Source organism: Purpureocillium takamizusanense, chromosome 5, assembly GCF_022605165.1.
Source record: "Purpureocillium takamizusanense chromosome 5, complete sequence".
NCBI classification, from domain to species: Eukaryota; Fungi; Ascomycota; class Sordariomycetes; order Hypocreales; family Ophiocordycipitaceae; genus Purpureocillium; species Purpureocillium takamizusanense.
Genome location: NC_063072.1, coordinates 1,545,924 through 1,561,465, shown reverse-complemented (window position 1 = coordinate 1,561,465; position 15,542 = coordinate 1,545,924). Strand labels below are relative to the sequence as shown.

At 59.9% G+C, this 15,542-nt stretch overlaps 5 protein-coding genes across 5 annotated transcripts; 2 read left to right on the top strand and 3 right to left on the bottom strand.

The window, feature by feature from the left end:
• Window positions 1-50: 50 nt before the first annotated feature.
• JDV02_006055 (uncharacterized protein) lies at window positions 51-629 on the bottom strand (the record flags this gene model as incomplete). Its single annotated transcript, XM_047987408.1, has 1 exon — window positions 51-629. One exon carries the CDS (start codon window positions 627-629, stop codon window positions 51-53), a length of 579 nt encoding a protein of 192 aa, XP_047843393.1.
• Window positions 630-3,898: 3,269 nt separating this feature from the next.
• acl2 (ATP citrate synthase) lies at window positions 3,899-5,822 on the bottom strand (the record flags this gene model as incomplete). Its single annotated transcript, XM_047987407.1, has 2 exons — window positions 3,899-4,927; window positions 5,382-5,822. The coding sequence occupies 2 exons, from the start codon at window positions 5,820-5,822 to the stop codon at window positions 3,899-3,901; spliced, it is 1,470 nt and encodes a 489-aa protein (XP_047843392.1).
• A 1,503-nt stretch (window positions 5,823-7,325) lies between these two features.
• On the top strand, window positions 7,326-11,071 carry acl1 (ATP citrate synthase). Its single transcript, XM_047987406.1, has 4 exons — window positions 7,326-7,845; window positions 7,902-8,026; window positions 8,763-9,283; window positions 9,352-11,071. Exons 3-4 carry the CDS (start codon window positions 8,837-8,839, stop codon window positions 10,879-10,881), a joined length of 1,977 nt encoding a protein of 658 aa, XP_047843391.1. The 5' UTR covers window positions 7,326-7,845; window positions 7,902-8,026; window positions 8,763-8,836; the 3' UTR covers window positions 10,882-11,071.
• A 387-nt stretch (window positions 11,072-11,458) lies between these two features.
• MRPL33 (39S ribosomal protein L33, mitochondrial) lies at window positions 11,459-12,568 on the top strand. The gene is made up of 2 exons (XM_047987405.1): window positions 11,459-11,559; window positions 11,674-12,568. Exon 2 carries the CDS (start codon window positions 11,938-11,940, stop codon window positions 12,199-12,201), a length of 264 nt encoding a protein of 87 aa, XP_047843390.1. The 5' UTR covers window positions 11,459-11,559; window positions 11,674-11,937; the 3' UTR covers window positions 12,202-12,568.
• EAF3 (Esa1p-associated factor) lies at window positions 12,515-15,394 on the bottom strand. Its single transcript, XM_047987404.1, has 4 exons — window positions 14,696-15,394; window positions 13,231-13,502; window positions 13,060-13,178; window positions 12,515-12,995 (listed from the first exon to the last, which is right to left on the bottom strand). Exons 1-4 carry the CDS (start codon window positions 15,092-15,094, stop codon window positions 12,823-12,825), a joined length of 963 nt encoding a protein of 320 aa, XP_047843389.1. The 5' UTR covers window positions 15,095-15,394; the 3' UTR covers window positions 12,515-12,822.
• Between the last annotated feature and the right edge of the window lie 148 nt (window positions 15,395-15,542).

Below are 15,542 nucleotides of genomic sequence, written 5' to 3'. Positions count from 1 at the left end.
CCATCCCGTCGCCTCTAGCACCGATTTTCAACGAACGCATTTTTGAGCTTCTACTTGGCTGTCCCTCCCACGACAGCAGCCCCCTTGCTAGATCCCTTGGCCTTGTCGGCGCGTTCTTTGCCAGCCTCTTGGCCCCGAGCAACGGCGCCGGCATTCTTCTTGCCCGACGGCTTCTCCGAGCCGCCGACCTGGCGGCCGCTTTGCTTGTTACTGCTGCCGCCGCCGCCGCCGCCGCCGCGCTCGCGGGCGATCTTTTCGTCCAGCTTCGTGCCGGAAGCGGTGGCGGCGCTGACGGCGGTCCGGCGCGGGGTCGAGGAATAAGACAGTGAAGAAGAGGAAGAAGAGATGGAGGAGGAGTTAGGAGGCGGGTTATGCCAGGAGGCGGCGTGGCGAGAGGAGCTTGACGCGGAAACGAGAGACGAAGGGGCAAAGGGGCCAGAGGAGTATGGGGCGGAAGAGTAAGAATAAGAAGAGTAGGAGGACGAGGAGCGCGGGCAGCACGGGTTGGAGGCGCAGGGGACGCAGTAGTCGTGGACGCCGAGGTCCAGGGCGCGGCAGCAGCTGGGGCAGCACCCACCGGAGCCCGCCGCGACTATATCGTAGTCGCCGACGTTGTCGTAGCTAGCCATGCGGACCAAGTGACTGAGGCTCTCTCTGGTCCAAGGGGGCGCGGGGGCGCGTTAGAGACAGGGCACTTGGACAGTGGTGTCGAGGGATTGGGGCGTCCAAGTCGTTCGACACACAGATCGAGCTTTGGTCGCTGGCAAAGGAGGTCTCTGAGAATACTTGCTCGACGGACGTATATTGTGCAAGCTTGTGAGGGTCGGAGGCGTTTCGGTACGCTGTGATGAGTGCAGGTGGTGGTGGCAGGCGCCTTGTGAGTCGAGGTTGGAGCTCGCTTGCGTGGACTCGACGTGATATATACCCATATATATACATATATATAGATAAGTACACTGCCCAGCAGAGTCAGACCCTTACCACTCTATTTTCGGGGGCTGCACAACGACACGAAGGGAATCGCTCCCCAGTGATAGAAGGCGGCACAAATTACCGCCGCGGTACAACGCACTCCGGCCCGGGCTCGCGTCGGCCTGCTCACCTAGGACGAAACGAGGGAGCCCAGTCCACTCCTTGCCTCGCGCCGTGATGATGACGCCGTCGAGCAACAACAATGACGACAGCAACGGCCACAAAGAGAACACAAAGCGAGAGGAGTGGAACGACGAACGCGTTTCTCCCCTCTGTGCGTCCGTATCGTCAGGCCGGCCTCACCGCACCTCAAGGAAGCCCTGCCAACCGTGGCCTGAAGCCGCGACGCGCTGCAGGTAGGCAAGGGCAAAAAGGCCGTAGCAAGGGTGTTGGAATAGGGACAACGTCCGCCCCGCGATAGGTTGTGAAACGGGCAGAAACCCAAGGTGGCACCCGGAAGTTAGTGGACGCCCAACCCCGTCAGTCCCGGTTTGCCCTGTCTCCAGTAGTTGGGTCACGGCTCGTGCTCAGGGGCTTTTGCGAGCACGTTGGAGGCTTCGAGTGAGGCGAGTGAGCCTTATAAACGGGTCATGGCCGGGCATCGGTGTACTAGACCTAGGTCAAGATCATCTAAGCTTGTGGCTGTTGGCGTGCTTGTTCCCCATCAGCAACATCTTGTGGAGAAACGGGGCCTCGTCTGGGGGAGCAACCGAAGCACAGGACCGCCGGCTGTCGGTACTGTATCGTACCTTGTCCCGTTTGTTTGTAATACCTTGCCCTGCCTTGGGCTCGCCGCTTACTGCTTTGCCTTGCCTTGCCTTGCCTTGCCTCACATATACGTTCCGCAGCTTCGGTAAGATCGGAGGTAAGGTACCTTTTATGGGGGCGGCCAGGGGGAGGCCCACCGTTGCGCTGGCAAAACAGTTGGAGACGAGAGGGAGACAGAGGAAGAGGGGGGGAGAAGGAGGGGAGAGAGGGAGAGAGAGAGCAGACGTGCAGCAAGGGAGAATTGGTGCGGCGGCTGCCTCGCGTTGCCTTTCGATCTGTTGCCTTGTGTTGCGTCGCCTTGCTATCTCTCGTCAGAGGTTCCGAGGCCACGGCACGAGAACAGGCTCCCGGGGTAGGAGGGGGGATCAGGCACGATGCAGGCAAGATGCGGCAGCCTCACGTCACTCGACACGAACAACATGACCTCGCGGCCAAGATCGCAACGGCAACGAATAGAAAGAAGGGGTACTGGCGTTTGTGGTTTGAGGAGCCAAAAGAGAGGGTGTACACTGTCAAGTGTGGTGGATGGGACCCCCGGCTGGCGCCCCGGGACTCGGCGGGGAGGTTCCGTAATTCCGTATAGGGGAGGTCCTGCCGTGGGAAGAGAGCGAGGAGCAGCGTAAGGTAGCGTACAATGTACCGTCTGCGTCTGTCCAAGTAGAGTAGGAGCCACGACGCAACAGAGGACGGCGCCTGCCTGAGGTGGCGACGTCCGCGCTTTCCCAACCTGCCGCCTTGCAGTTCCTAGTCGCTTCCGCTTATAATTATGTTACACTTGCTAACGTAGGTTCTTGCCTAGGTTGGTAAGGCAGGTACAACATACCTAGAGTATGGTAGTAGTAGACCCAACCACGGAAGGCAATATGATGTAGATGGCCAACTAACATGAGACCCGCCTGATCTCGTGCTTGCCTCCCCTGCCTGCTGATCTCCCCAGCTAGTACGTTACTATTCGCACCGTCGCGCTCTCTCGTGCTCTGTTCCCTGTCTGCGCGCCTCCATTTCTCTTCCTTGCAACTCGGACCGCCGCGAACAACGACCCTCGCCCCCGAAAGCGATCAGCAGCCATGTTGGCGAAGCCTCGGCTTTCTGCCCTGCGTCAGGACCCGATGATCAAACGGTCCTGAGCCAAGATTACCGAATGCGGCCCCCGGCCAGCCATGACGCGGTCTCGAACGAATTCGTGGCAGAGCGCATCCAGGGCAGGCGCGTGCATTCCTTCTCCTCAGGTGCCCATGTCTTGAACATGTCTGTCTCGTCACTTACACTGCCCGCCCGCCGGTGCTTCCCGTTCTGCCCACGGGCATCGCGGTGGGACGACGCGCCGGTGGCCAAACGCTGCTCCTGACTGGTGGTGATCTATTCCCTCCGGCGAAGCTGGAGCAGCAACAAATTCCGTGGAACGCGAAACCAGTAGCCTCAGGGCAGGACGACGCACGCATATGGAGGTCGGGTGTGGATCTCGATCTCTGCCGAGTGCGCTCAAGGCTGCGGTGCACATCGTCAGACGCCAACGAATGCCGGCCAGGGTGAGAAACAAACTTCATTTGTGACCATACGTCTGCCTTGCTGTACGAGAGATGTGCAAAAATTTCTGGTGACACACTCCTCTGTGAGGTGTCGGCGAGGGGCGGGCGACAAGTGCGTACAAACCACAAAATCCCAACCCAACCAATGCGAGGCGTATGCAAAGTCAGAAACATTGCCGATGTGGGGGCGCAGTGGCTTGCACAGATGCCCGACATCGATAACCAAGACCGGGTTCTGCTGGTGAGAGCTCCAATTCCCGGTCCGAGGGCAGTGCCAACGCACAGAATGCTTGCGCCACCACAGGCACGATGTGCAACAGGTCATCCTTCCGGGACCGGCATCGACATTATTGTTTGTATCTCGTCTCATCCCCCCCATACCAGGGTAAGCCATCGCAGCCTGCTTTGTCGCTCTCCACAATGGCGGGTAATCCCCTGGGCAAAGCGCAAAGACAAGCCCAAAACAAAAAGGCTTGTTCCTCGTCTAACTCGCAAAGTACAAAGTAATGGTGTTGTGGCCACTTTGACCATCTATATCCTCTCCCGGTCGCCCTCTGAATCCTTGTCCAGGGAACACACAAGTTCAACGCCCCCTGCCATAACATTAAGGTAGTCGTCGGTCTCGTCGCTTAAGCTCTGAACTCCTCGGCCTTGCTCTCCTCCCACTTCCCGGGGACGAGGGCCAGGGGCACGATGCCAGAGACGTGCATCTCAGGGCCAAAGATCTTGGCGTTGAGGCCCAGCTCCTGCGTGGCCGCCTTCATGTTCTTGAGACCCTCCTGGTAGTTGGGGCCGGCACGGCGCACCCAAATCTGGACGTTGTGCTCGATGAGCTGGGTGGCAAAATCCCGCAGGGCGCGGATAACGCCCTTGAAGGTGCTGGCGACGTTGGTGAAGTTGGCAATGCCGCCACCAATGAACAGGACCTTGCCCTTATCCGACAGCGGAGCGCGGAGCATCAGGTCGAGGACGGTGCGGGCGTAGTGGTAGGTCTGCGACTCGGTCGGCGCACCAGAGTATTCACCGTAGTTGGCAAGGTCATCAGCGAAGCCGGCCGAGGCGATGGCGTCGGCATACACGACCGAGGCACCACCACCGGCAACGAGAGTCCAGATGCGGCCGTTGGGGTTCAGGACGGTAAGCTTCAGCGAGGCACCAGTCTTGGCATCGAGGTCGGCGATGTAAGCTTCCTCCTTGGTCAGCTCACGGCCAAAGGGAGCAGGAAACTCCATCGGCGGGCCAGCATCGATGTTGACCTTCTCGCCAGAGGCAGGGGCAACGTTGGTGAGACCCAGGGCGGCAGGGGAGCGGGCAATAGCCCACTTCACACCGCACTCGAAGTCGGCCGTCTGGTCCAGCTTGGCGGCCAAATCCAGGAAGTGCACGGCAGCAGACGTCTTGTCCTCATTGGGGATGACGACAAGAGGGTTGATCTCCAGGTACGTGAACTGGCAATCGACGTAGACGGCATACAGGCGAGTGATGAAGTCGACGAGGACGTTGTGGACGCCCTTGGGCACCTTCTTGAGGAGAGCAGCGGCGATCTCCTCGTTGGACGGGTACTGGGACAGGTCGACAGGAATCAGAAGTTTCTCAGCCTTAGCATCGACGTCGCCAACGTCGACGCCACCCTCGTGGGTGAAGAGGATCCAGTCGCCCTATCATTTACACCGATTAGCTGGATGCCGTACGGGGCAAGCTGAACAGTAGAGATGTGAGCGGAATTGTCGCGCTAGGCAGGTGCTGGACAGGGGGGGTCCGGCCAGGGCAGAGGTAACCTGCCCAGACCCTCCCTATCGTGACATCCGTTCGCCCGCCCGACGCATGCCGCCAAAACCCACCCGCCGGGCGCACCAATCGGTCTCTGACCACCACTTAAAAAGACGGCCTGCAGCTGTCCTCATCACACAGCTCGCAGACATCTTCTTGCCTCTACTTCATGGACAATTTGCGCACTTGCGCACCGCCTCCAAATGGCGCGAATCTCGAATTGACTCGAGCGTTTCCCGGCGTGGGGATATTTTCAACAAAGCAGGCGCTGGGGCCTGAGCACAAACCAGCCAAAAGGGGAGAAGTATTCAAAGCAAGCAGCGGAGACGAAGGTGGACTCACATCGCGAACCGAGTTGATGTTGATGTAGTACTCGGTGTCCTGGGGGTGGGGGACGAAGGGCTCGACCAAGAACTGCCTCAGCACACCGCTCGTGTGCTCGACTTTCTGCTCCTTGCCGGCACGCTCGGCGACCCAGGCCTTGGCCTCGGGCCACGTCTTGTTGAGGGCCAGAAGGCCGCTCTTGCCTCGCCGCTTGATGAGCTGATCGGGCTTCGCGACAAACTTGGCGCCGGGCTGGAGGAGCCAGGGGTAGGTGACCTCGGCCTGGTTCAGGACGTCCTCGACGTTGGCATCCTCGGGGAAATGCAACGAGGCCAGTCTCGCGGGCGGGTTGTGCTTGGTGGGCGTCGGCAGAGGACTCGGCTTGATGACGGGAGCACGAGTGAGGTGGTAGTTGAGGATGGCCTTGCCGTCGGCCTCGAAAATCGACTTGGCGGACATGGTGACTGCGGGGAGCGCTGTGCTTTCGATGCAGTTGTGCTAGGTGAGTCTTTTCGCTGGTTTGGTGCTCTGTCTAATTCTTTACAGGCCATTAGCATTGGTGCCAGCCGGAGAGAGACATTTCACCGTGGCTATGCAAGCGCAGGCGCGAAGCGTCGACGCAGAAGCTTGCGATGGCAGCTCCTGACGGGCAGGCCCACACAGAGGCATCGGTCACCTACCGGTTGCACACAGCAAGCAGGCTCAAGTGGGCTAAGGAGAAGCTCGCGATTGCAATTGCAAAGTAGCAAAGGCAAGGACAAGGAGACGTCGAGCAGAATATCTGGAGTCGAGATGGGGGATGGCAGAAGCGGGAGGAGCTGGATCGAACAGTAGAGGGTGCGACAGGAGGGTGGGTGTGGAAAGGGTCGTCCTCCGTCAGCCTCTCAAAAATTTGGGTGCCAGCGTCGAAAGCTCCAGCCCAGGATGGGATGGATTGTCCATTCGGAGAGGGAGGTGGAGGGGCAACGCAAGGCGGTGCCTGCCCTCCTCCCCTCGGGCAGCCCCCCAGGCCCAGCCTGAGTCTGGCTGGCGCTGCACCGCCTCCAACAGCGTCTAGCGGGCGTGGCTGGCTCTCCTTCCCGCAGTGGGAGCAGGCCCGGCGGCCACCTTGGCAGTCAGCGGAACGATAGGGGGGATGGGCGGTCAGGGACCACCTCACCTCAGCCAGCACAACCGGCCCTCCTCCCGTCCTCGCTCGCTGCAGGTGTGCCTGCTACCCTGCCAGTCTGGTCCTGGTGGGTGGTTTCACGGCCGCCAACGGGCCAATGGTCGCGTGCGACGGGCGCCAGCCGACCCTGCCAAAAGCTTTGGGGTGACGCAGGCCAGCAACCCAAAAAGCGATGAGTGGCGGGAGTACCGGTACCTCGGCCGGAGGCGTCCCCAGCGGTTGAGCTCCAATGAATCCAACCATGAATGGACTTTCCAAGTGGAGTGGAGCCACAGCACACGAGGCGCTGCGACGGGTCTCACTCCCACCAGGCGCAACCTTCTCGTTCAGAGCCACACTGCCACGGAGCCCCAGCACAATCAATTGCAATGGGGTCAACAGGGGGGCCATGGGCCATTCCCCTACTTCGTTAGGCTTGCTTTTCTGGGTGCCTGACGGGGCTCGGGAAGTGGGAGCAATAGGCTTTGCACCAGACGACAGGCCAAGCAGTGCTTGGTTTGAGCACGAAAGGAACGGTGCAGCTCCTTCACCAGGAGGTGCCACTGTCCCCTGAGTCGCTGCCCGGCGGTGCGCGCGGGGGCTGCCGGTACGGACCCCGAAATGCCCGGGCTCCAGAGCCGCTCGTGAGCGTTCACCGCCAGCCCCTGGCGGCCGCCCAATGGAGCCCACATCAGCACATCTAGCACCCCCGTCTGGCGGGGCGGCGACCGCTGAGAAACCCCGAGCGGCACCGGCTCAGTGGCCGGTGAGCGACGGAACGCGACCACAGTGTCGAGTATCGACGGCCGCAAATTGGCGGACCCCGGATTCCAGAGGAAGGATGACGCTGGCATTCATTTGAGAAGCCTCTCGACCTGCCATTCCAAGCCGATGGCCACCGGCGAGACCAATTGCCGTGCCACTCATTGCGCTGCGCGCCGGAGCGGACACTGACATTTTCATTGTACGTATCCATGGAATCGCCCGCAAAGCTCCAGCTACTAGCGGCTCCAAGGGACGGGAGGCTCAGGCACTCGCTCGCCCATCAGCCCCACCCCCTCGACACGGACACGGACGCAGACACCGACAACGGCGGTCATCTTGGGCCCGAGGTACCGGTACCGCCGCCGCGACGGCACTTACTCGAGGTGGGACAAGGGACCCGGTACAGCTTATTGCTGGCTGGTATTCAACAGAATCAACGAAAACTGTCGACTCGCCAGCCGCCAATGTACGCGCCCCAAAGGAAAAAAAGTTCTGCCCCAACTCGTCTGGGCTGTCGACGCGCGGACGCCTCCGATTGCCCTGTCCCACCGCTGCCCGCATTGCATCTGAGTATGCCCCCCCCTGTGTGAAAAGGGTGTAGTGGTAGTGATACTGACTGCTTGCAGACGCAGCGCAGCTTGTGTGTGAGGTCGCACGTCGGACTTTTGGAGTCAGCCGGTCACCGACAGTGCGCCAGCTCGTGGACACGATTCGATTCTACAGCGCTTCTATAATTCGTACCGCTGCTCAGGTGCGTGACGGAGAGAGGACCCCTTCTATTTTCGGTCCTGGCCGGAACGTGGCCTCGCTCGTATCGGCCATCCGCCGCAGGGCCTTCCGTCATTCGGAGGGACGGGCTGGGCGTCTCCGTCGACCGCCCGCGTTGCCCTGGTCGAGCGAGGGTGGCACCCATTGCTGGGCAGATCGCTTCCAGTCCAGGTTCCCCACCATCCGGCCAGCCAGACACTGACTGGGTTGGCAGTGGGCTGGCCGCCTGCAGCGGCGCACTGAAAGAGGTGAGGTGTGGCTGGCACAGGCCCAACCCTGCAGGGTCACCCACCGAGCCCCACTAAAATTTTGGTGGCCCAGCTCTCCGCCAGCACTGGCCTGAAGGCGCCCAGCAGTGGATGGTGGGCATGGATTGGACGGGTGGGATGGGACGGAGGGACTGGACGGGCCTGCATCCTGTTGCCAGGCGCAGGCGCAAGCACCCAGCAGCCTCGTCAATCCCCGTCCACGCCCGCCCAGCTCAAACTCCCTCCACCAGAAGCTCTCGTCCGACTCCTGAAATCTCACTTTCTTCTCCCCCCCCTTGCCTTTCCACGCCTCTTGCCTGACTATCTCCTGCCCTTCATCTCTCCCTCGGTCTGCCGGGTTTGCTCGTTACACAGCTCTCCGAGCTTGCATTGGGCCCTCGACTGTCGCAGCTCTTTTTTTTTCTCCTGCTCCCCGCAGCAGCGCTGACCATCCTCCCACTCGAATCGCAGAAGAGCGACTGAGCTGCTCAATAGCCTCGACCGGCCATCACACCCGTGACAAGCGAGCAATTCCACAACCAGCCATGGCTCAAGCTTCGACCAGCGGCGCAAAGGGCCAGCTGTCCGCCAACGACAACATTCAGCGCTTCGCTGCCCCCAGCCGACCGCTCAGCCCCCTCCCCGAGCACGCTCTGTTCAACGACAAGACGCGATGCTTCGTCTACGGCCTCCAGCCCCGGGCCGTCCAGGGCATGCTGGATTTCGATTTCATCTGCAAGCGCAAGACGCCCTCGGTCGCCGGCATCATCTATACCTTCGGCGGCCAGTTCGTCAGCAAGATGTACTGGGGCACTAGCGAGACCCTCCTGCCCGTCTACCAGGAGGTCAGCAAGGCCATGGCCAAGCACCCCGAAGTCGACGTCGTGGTCAACTTTGCCTCCTCGCGAAGTGTCTACAGCTCCACTATGGAGTTGATGGAGAACCCCCAGATCAAGACGATTGCCATCATCGCTGAGGGTGTCCCCGAGCGTGTAAGTCACGGCTTGAAGATGTCCGCCAGGGCTTTGCAGGGAAGCGATACTAACCAGGTGATGAACAGCGCGCTCGTGAGATTGCCCACGTTGCCAAGAAGAAGGGCGTCACCATTATTGGCCCCGCCACCGTTGGTGGCATCAAGCCCGGCAGCTTCAAGATCGGCAACACTGGTGGCATGATGGACAACATAGTCGCCTCCAAGCTTTACCGCAAGGGCTCTGTTGGCTATGTCTCCAAGTCTGGTGGCATGTCCAACGAGCTCAACAACATCATTTCCCAGAACACCGACGGTGTGTACGAGGGCATCGCCATTGGCGGTGACAGGTATCCTGGTACCACATTCATCGACCACATGCTGCGGTACCAGGCCGACCCGGACTGCAAAATCCTCGTCCTTCTTGGCGAGGTCGGTGGCGTCGAGGAGTACAAGGTGATTGACGCCGTCAAGCAGGGCATCATCACCAAGCCCATCGTTGCTTGGGCTATCGGCACTTGCGCCAGCATGTTCAAGACCGAGGTCCAGTTCGGCCACGCCGGTTCGTTCGCCAACTCCCAGCTCGAGACCGCGGCGATGAAGAACAAGATGATGCGCGAGGCTGGCTTCTACGTCCCCAACACCTTTGAGGACATGCCCGCCGTCCTCAAGGAGGTCTACGACGGGCTCGTCAAGAAGGGCACAATTGTCCCCCAGCCCGAGCCCGTGGTTCCCAAGATCCCCATTGACTACTCGTGGGCCCAGGAGCTGGGCCTCATCCGCAAGCCCGCCGCCTTCATCTCGACCATTTCCGACGACCGTGGCCAGGAGCTGCTCTATGCCGGTATGCCCATCTCCGACGTCTTCAAGGAGGACATTGGCATCGGCGGCGTCATGTCGCTGCTGTGGTTCCGCCGCAGACTGCCCGACTACGCCTCCAAGTTCCTCGAGATGGTCCTCATGCTCACTGCCGACCACGGCCCTGCTGTGTCTGGCGCCATGAACACCATCATCACTACTCGTGCTGGCAAGGACCTCATCAGCGCGCTGGTTTCTGGTCTCTTGACAATTGGCTCCCGATTCGGTGGTGCCCTGGACGGCGCCGCCGAGGAGTTCACTCGTGCCTTCGACAAGAACCTGAGCCCCCGCGAGTTCGTCGACAGCATGCGCAAGGCCAACAAGCTCATTCCTGGCATCGGCCACCGCGTCAAGTCACGCAACAACCCCGATCTGCGTGTCGAGCTCGTCAAGGAGTATGTCCTGGCCAAGTTCCCCAGCCACAAGCTCCTCGACTACGCCCTGGCCGTTGAGACGGTCACGACCTCCAAGAAGGACAACCTGATCCTCAACGTGGACGGCTGCATTGCCGTGTGCTTCGTTGATCTGCTCCGCAACTGCGGTGCCTTCTCCACCGAAGAGGCCGAGGACTACCTCTCCATGGGTGTTCTTAACGGTCTCTTCGTTCTCGGCCGTAGCATTGGCCTGATCGCCCATTACCTCGACCAGAAGAGACTGCGCACCGGCCTGTACCGCCACCCGTGGGATGACATCACCTACCTGTTGCCCAACCTTCGCGAGGGCCGGCCTGGCGCTGAGGGCAGAGTGGAGGTCCAGATGTAGGGTGTTTTGGCGGTCGAATGAGCGTCGGCTACTTTACAATGCGTATTTGATGACGGGTGAGGCGGATATGACTTGGGAAGGAAAGCGGAGACCTGTACCACGACCTTTATACATGTGGTGTTAGGAGGCTGCAGCCTAGGCAGCTCTCCACATAATTTTTTTGCCGTTATAGACATGACATTACGCTTGACTCGGTGGCCTTGTGTCTGATGCCTGTGACTGCGTGCAGATCAGAGTGTACTTATGATGCTTGTACAGGGCATGAACCAACGACACGCGAACTGTGTGCTCGAACTTGTCGTCCCTCTGCGAGCGAGCAAGAGCACGTCCACCCTTAACACACTTGCTTTGTCCACCATCAACTCACCCTTAACAAAGGCGACCGCGAACCCAGTCCGAGGAGCTACGTGACACCGAATACTCTGTCAAGTCCAGGAGAGCTTGGTCCCAAAGTTGCTGCAAAGGTAGGGGGTGTTGCGTGGTGGGGTCACGTGCCGCCGCCGTGCCCCCCGCGGGCGGGCGGGTCGCCGAGCGGGCCCCTAGCAGCGGCGGCGGACGACGAACGACGACTTTGTCGAGCATCACCATCGTTTTGCCCCAGCACGACCAGCAACCGAGCTCGAGCGGGCACCAACACCGAGACACACCGGCGAGAGGCCACCCCAATGCGCGTCTAATGTACGTCTGTCCTGCTTGGCCTTTCAAATTAAAGCCCCTTCCCCCCCCCCCCCCCCCCTGGCCCATGCTGTATCTGGACGTGGACCACTGACTTGGTTTTTTTCTTTCTTCAAGTCTCTCTGTTGTGTAGACCGACGACCACGAACTCGTTTCCCTTCTTCTTCTTCTTCGTCGCGCGCGAAATTGCAGAGCCTTCGACTGGCCTCTAAAGACTCGTCCGGGAGGAAAGTAAAAACGGACACGACGGACGCGCGCGAGCGACAGCGGACCAAAAAAAAACGAGAGTTTTATATTCTGCGCGCGCGCGCGTTTTTCTTCCATCATACATACAGTCCCTGGGCCAGCGAGCGAGCCGATCAGACCATACCACACCACACCATGTCCTTCTTCCGCATCACGCTGCACCGCTCGGCCATCGGCCTGCCGGAGCGCACGCGCGGGGTCCTCGCGGCGCTGGGCCTGCGGCGGCGCGCGCAGACGGTGTTCCACCCCGTGGAGCCGCAGTTCGCGGGCATGATCCTCAAGGTCAAGGAGCTGGTGCGCGTGCAGGAGGTGGAGCGGCCGCTGTCGCGCGCCGAGGTCAAGGCGGCGAGGACGCCCGACGCGGGCTTCTACGTGGAGAAGGCGGTGCCGAGGGTGTGATGTGATGTGATGTCATTGCGAAGGGCTGAAAGGGAAGACGAGGGGAGGATAGTGGACCGACTACTACTCTACGTACGACTAACCCCTGAGGAGGACAGATGGACGCAAAGGAGCTGAGGAAGGAGAGTGGAATCGTGGTTCGTTGTGCGGGAGTGGGTGCACTGTTCGAATACCCGAAGGGCCCAAAGGGGAGCTCCGCGGGAGGGGGGAAGCAGCGGATGGTGAGACTATACTGTACCATATTTGCAAACGACTACATTGCCAGACGACCGACTCGTCGTCTAGGCACGGGACACATCTAGACGGCAAAGACGTCGCAAGCCTTTTTTTTTTCACATAGCATCAACCAGACATGTCATCGCAAACGCCGTTTCCATTCGCTGCCCCTTTGTTCGCCTCAGTTCCGAAAACCTGACCTGACCTGACCTGGTCCGCGTTGCCCATTTGCAACTGCACAAGAACAAGAATGAAAGACCCCCGGAGCCCGAATGCAGCAAACAAAACCCTACCATCCCGCTGTCTCTCCTTTCCTCCGACTGTCCTCCGCGCTGGCACCCCTCAGTCCATCCCCCCATGCGCTATCCCGCTCTTCAGCCCGATGGACGGCCATCGTCCCGCAGCTCAGAAACTCCTAGCCTTGTCGATGTACTCCTGCGAGGGCGTTTCATACTCCTTGACGAAGTAGGTCTCGCAGTTCCGCGCCAGCCAGACGGTGAACTTGCCAATCTCCTCCCTAAGTCTAGAGACGGACTGCTGATCCATGTTGGTCTGGGCCAAGAGGTCCGGCAGTGAGACTAGATAGGGGCTCGGTCAGTAAAAAGGGCTCTTCAATATGGATGCCTAGAGGGTTTGAATTACCGATGAGGCGGGCCAGATGCTCGGCGCCGTAGACATCGCAAACGCTCTTGTACTGGGCATTGTCCTCCGTGTTGGTGTCCCACAACTTGCGAATGTCCATGTACTGATGACGCTCAAAACTGTACTGCGCGTGAGCAACTGGTGTCGATTGTGAAAGCGATCGGGACATACCGGTAGAGCAGTATCCTGCTCAGCGCCTTCTCGAAATACTCGCGAAGACCAGCGACAACCTCCTCCAAGATGTCCATGCTGGCGGAGCCTTCCTCGCGATGCGGCCGCTCGAAGGTCAGGTATTCTTCAAGAATAACGTTGACTGGTTTCGGATGCGGCAGCGGCACCAGTTGATTGTTCTTTGTGATGTTCTCCCAGTCGTCGACCAACATCGCCTGAACATGATCGGGTACTGGGATGTTGATCATTGGCTTGCTGTGAAAGGCGTCCTCCTGGGATGTGTGTCAGACCATGTCCGGATTTATTGGCCCCCTTTGAGTTGTATAAGAATGGAGGCAATCTGCTCTCGCGAGTCGCTTGACTTGGCAGGGTCACGTTTGTTGGCGAGATACACGCGTCCCTTCTCGGTCGGAGTCCTCTTCCTGGTCGAACGACGGGTCCCAACTGTAACACTGCCGGCATCACTAGAGCCGCAGGCGTCCTGTGACGTAGAGGGCCTGCTCATTTGATTTTCGACTTCAGGGATGATTGAATGACCGAGACCTATCTTTTCGTCGTCCATGTTGCCGACTGGCTGCGTGGCAGGATTGACGGGCTCGGGGCTATCGCGATTCTCCCGTACGTTGGATAGGGGAAACCGAAAGGGCTGAACCAGAGGCCATTCATATAGCGTCTCTGGACGAAGCTGAGGATCATTGGTGGCAATGCTCTGTTGAGGCCGGGCTCGTGGTGCCACTGACTTCGATTTCGCGGCAGGCTTCGGCTTCGCGACCTTCCTGGGCTTCGCCTCGCAGCCATGCCCGGCACGGGGGGTCTTCTGTCCGGGTGCCATTGGGATAACAGGGTGGGGTGTGTATACTTGAGAGTGTATGTATGTTTGGTATCGAGAAACGGAGCTTTGGTGACAAGAGCAGTGTGCGGATATTGGTAGCAATGGTGGTGAAGGGGGTAGAAAGCAAGTCGTCGGGGTCAAGCAGGGTTGCGCGTTGATAAACACAAGAACAATGGGCTCAAAAGATGGCGCGCTACTAGGAAGTAGCGCGGCCTGCAGGCAAAGTATATGAGATATACTCTAAAGAAGGGGGTTTTCCAGAACGTTTGAACGCGAGAGAGAAGCGCGCTGGGATGCCACGGAACGGCATGGTAGGTTCGTCGGCCTGACACTTGCCAGCTCCAGCCTCATCGTGACGCAAAGAAACTCAACAATGAGATTCGTGGACCAAACACGAGCCGGATTTATCGATGATGCATGCTGTTCTCGTAGAGAAACGTGGTTGGCGTTGCCCGGGACGCCGGCGGGCACTGGCCCTTAGGCGCACAGTCGACGCGTCTTTGATATACTTTTGAGAGGCTTCTCGCTGGCGCGTCACGCTCGAGCCTCGACAACAAGACTAAGAAGAGAGACTTTGGGGAGTACAGTATAATAATGCTTCAAGGTTCAATGAAAGAAACAACAGACTCTTACCTGCTCGAGTTCCCAGTCCTTGCCGCGTCGGCCTCCGCGACCCCCCTGAGCGGCGGCCGAGCCTCGTTCTTCACTACCACGGGCCGAGTCACCGCCGTTCCTGAGGTTCTTCTTGGGCTGCTTGGCGTTCTTCTGCAGGCTGTGCTTGAGCTGGGCGTGCAGCTGGGCGGCCAGCTCCTTGTGCTCGTCGTCAAAGGGGCGGATGCGGTCGGCGAGCACCCAGTCGTCCCACGTGTTCTTCCAGCCCTTGTAGTGCACCTTGTAGCGGAAGCCGTCGCCGGGCTTGTCGCCAGGCTGCACGTCCATGATCTTGGCCTCGTAGAGCATGTCCATGTGGAAGCAGAGGACCTTTTCGTCCTTGCTGAACTGGGGCGAGGGCTGCTGCCGCGCGGGAGCCATGGCTGCTGATGAGTGTGCGGGCGGGCGCCCGGGGGGCTGGCTGGCTTGAAGAGAAATGCGCACGACGAGGCTGGGGGGGTGGGCACGCGCTCGGTCTGGAGTCTGAACGCCTTGACCTTTTTGATCCGGTGACCCTCGGAGGCGGCCCTGATGCGTTCTCTGGGTCCGGGGTCTGCGCCGTTGGGTGAATATCGATGAGTTGTCTTGATGGACCCCAGGGCGCGCAGGCGTTGGCCGTTGATGAGGGCGGCCGCGTAAATTGGCTGCAGGGGATTTTGCGGGTGGTTGAGAGCACGCGCCCGACACGCGCGACCACCACCAGACCTTTTGCGCCCCAATTTTCCTTTGCTGGGCGGGCGATTTTTCTGTAGTGCCAGCCTGGGCAATGATTTCAAGGTTGGGTTGCCCCTGGACGGCGCTCATTGGCTGCGGGAGAGCCTCCCTGCTA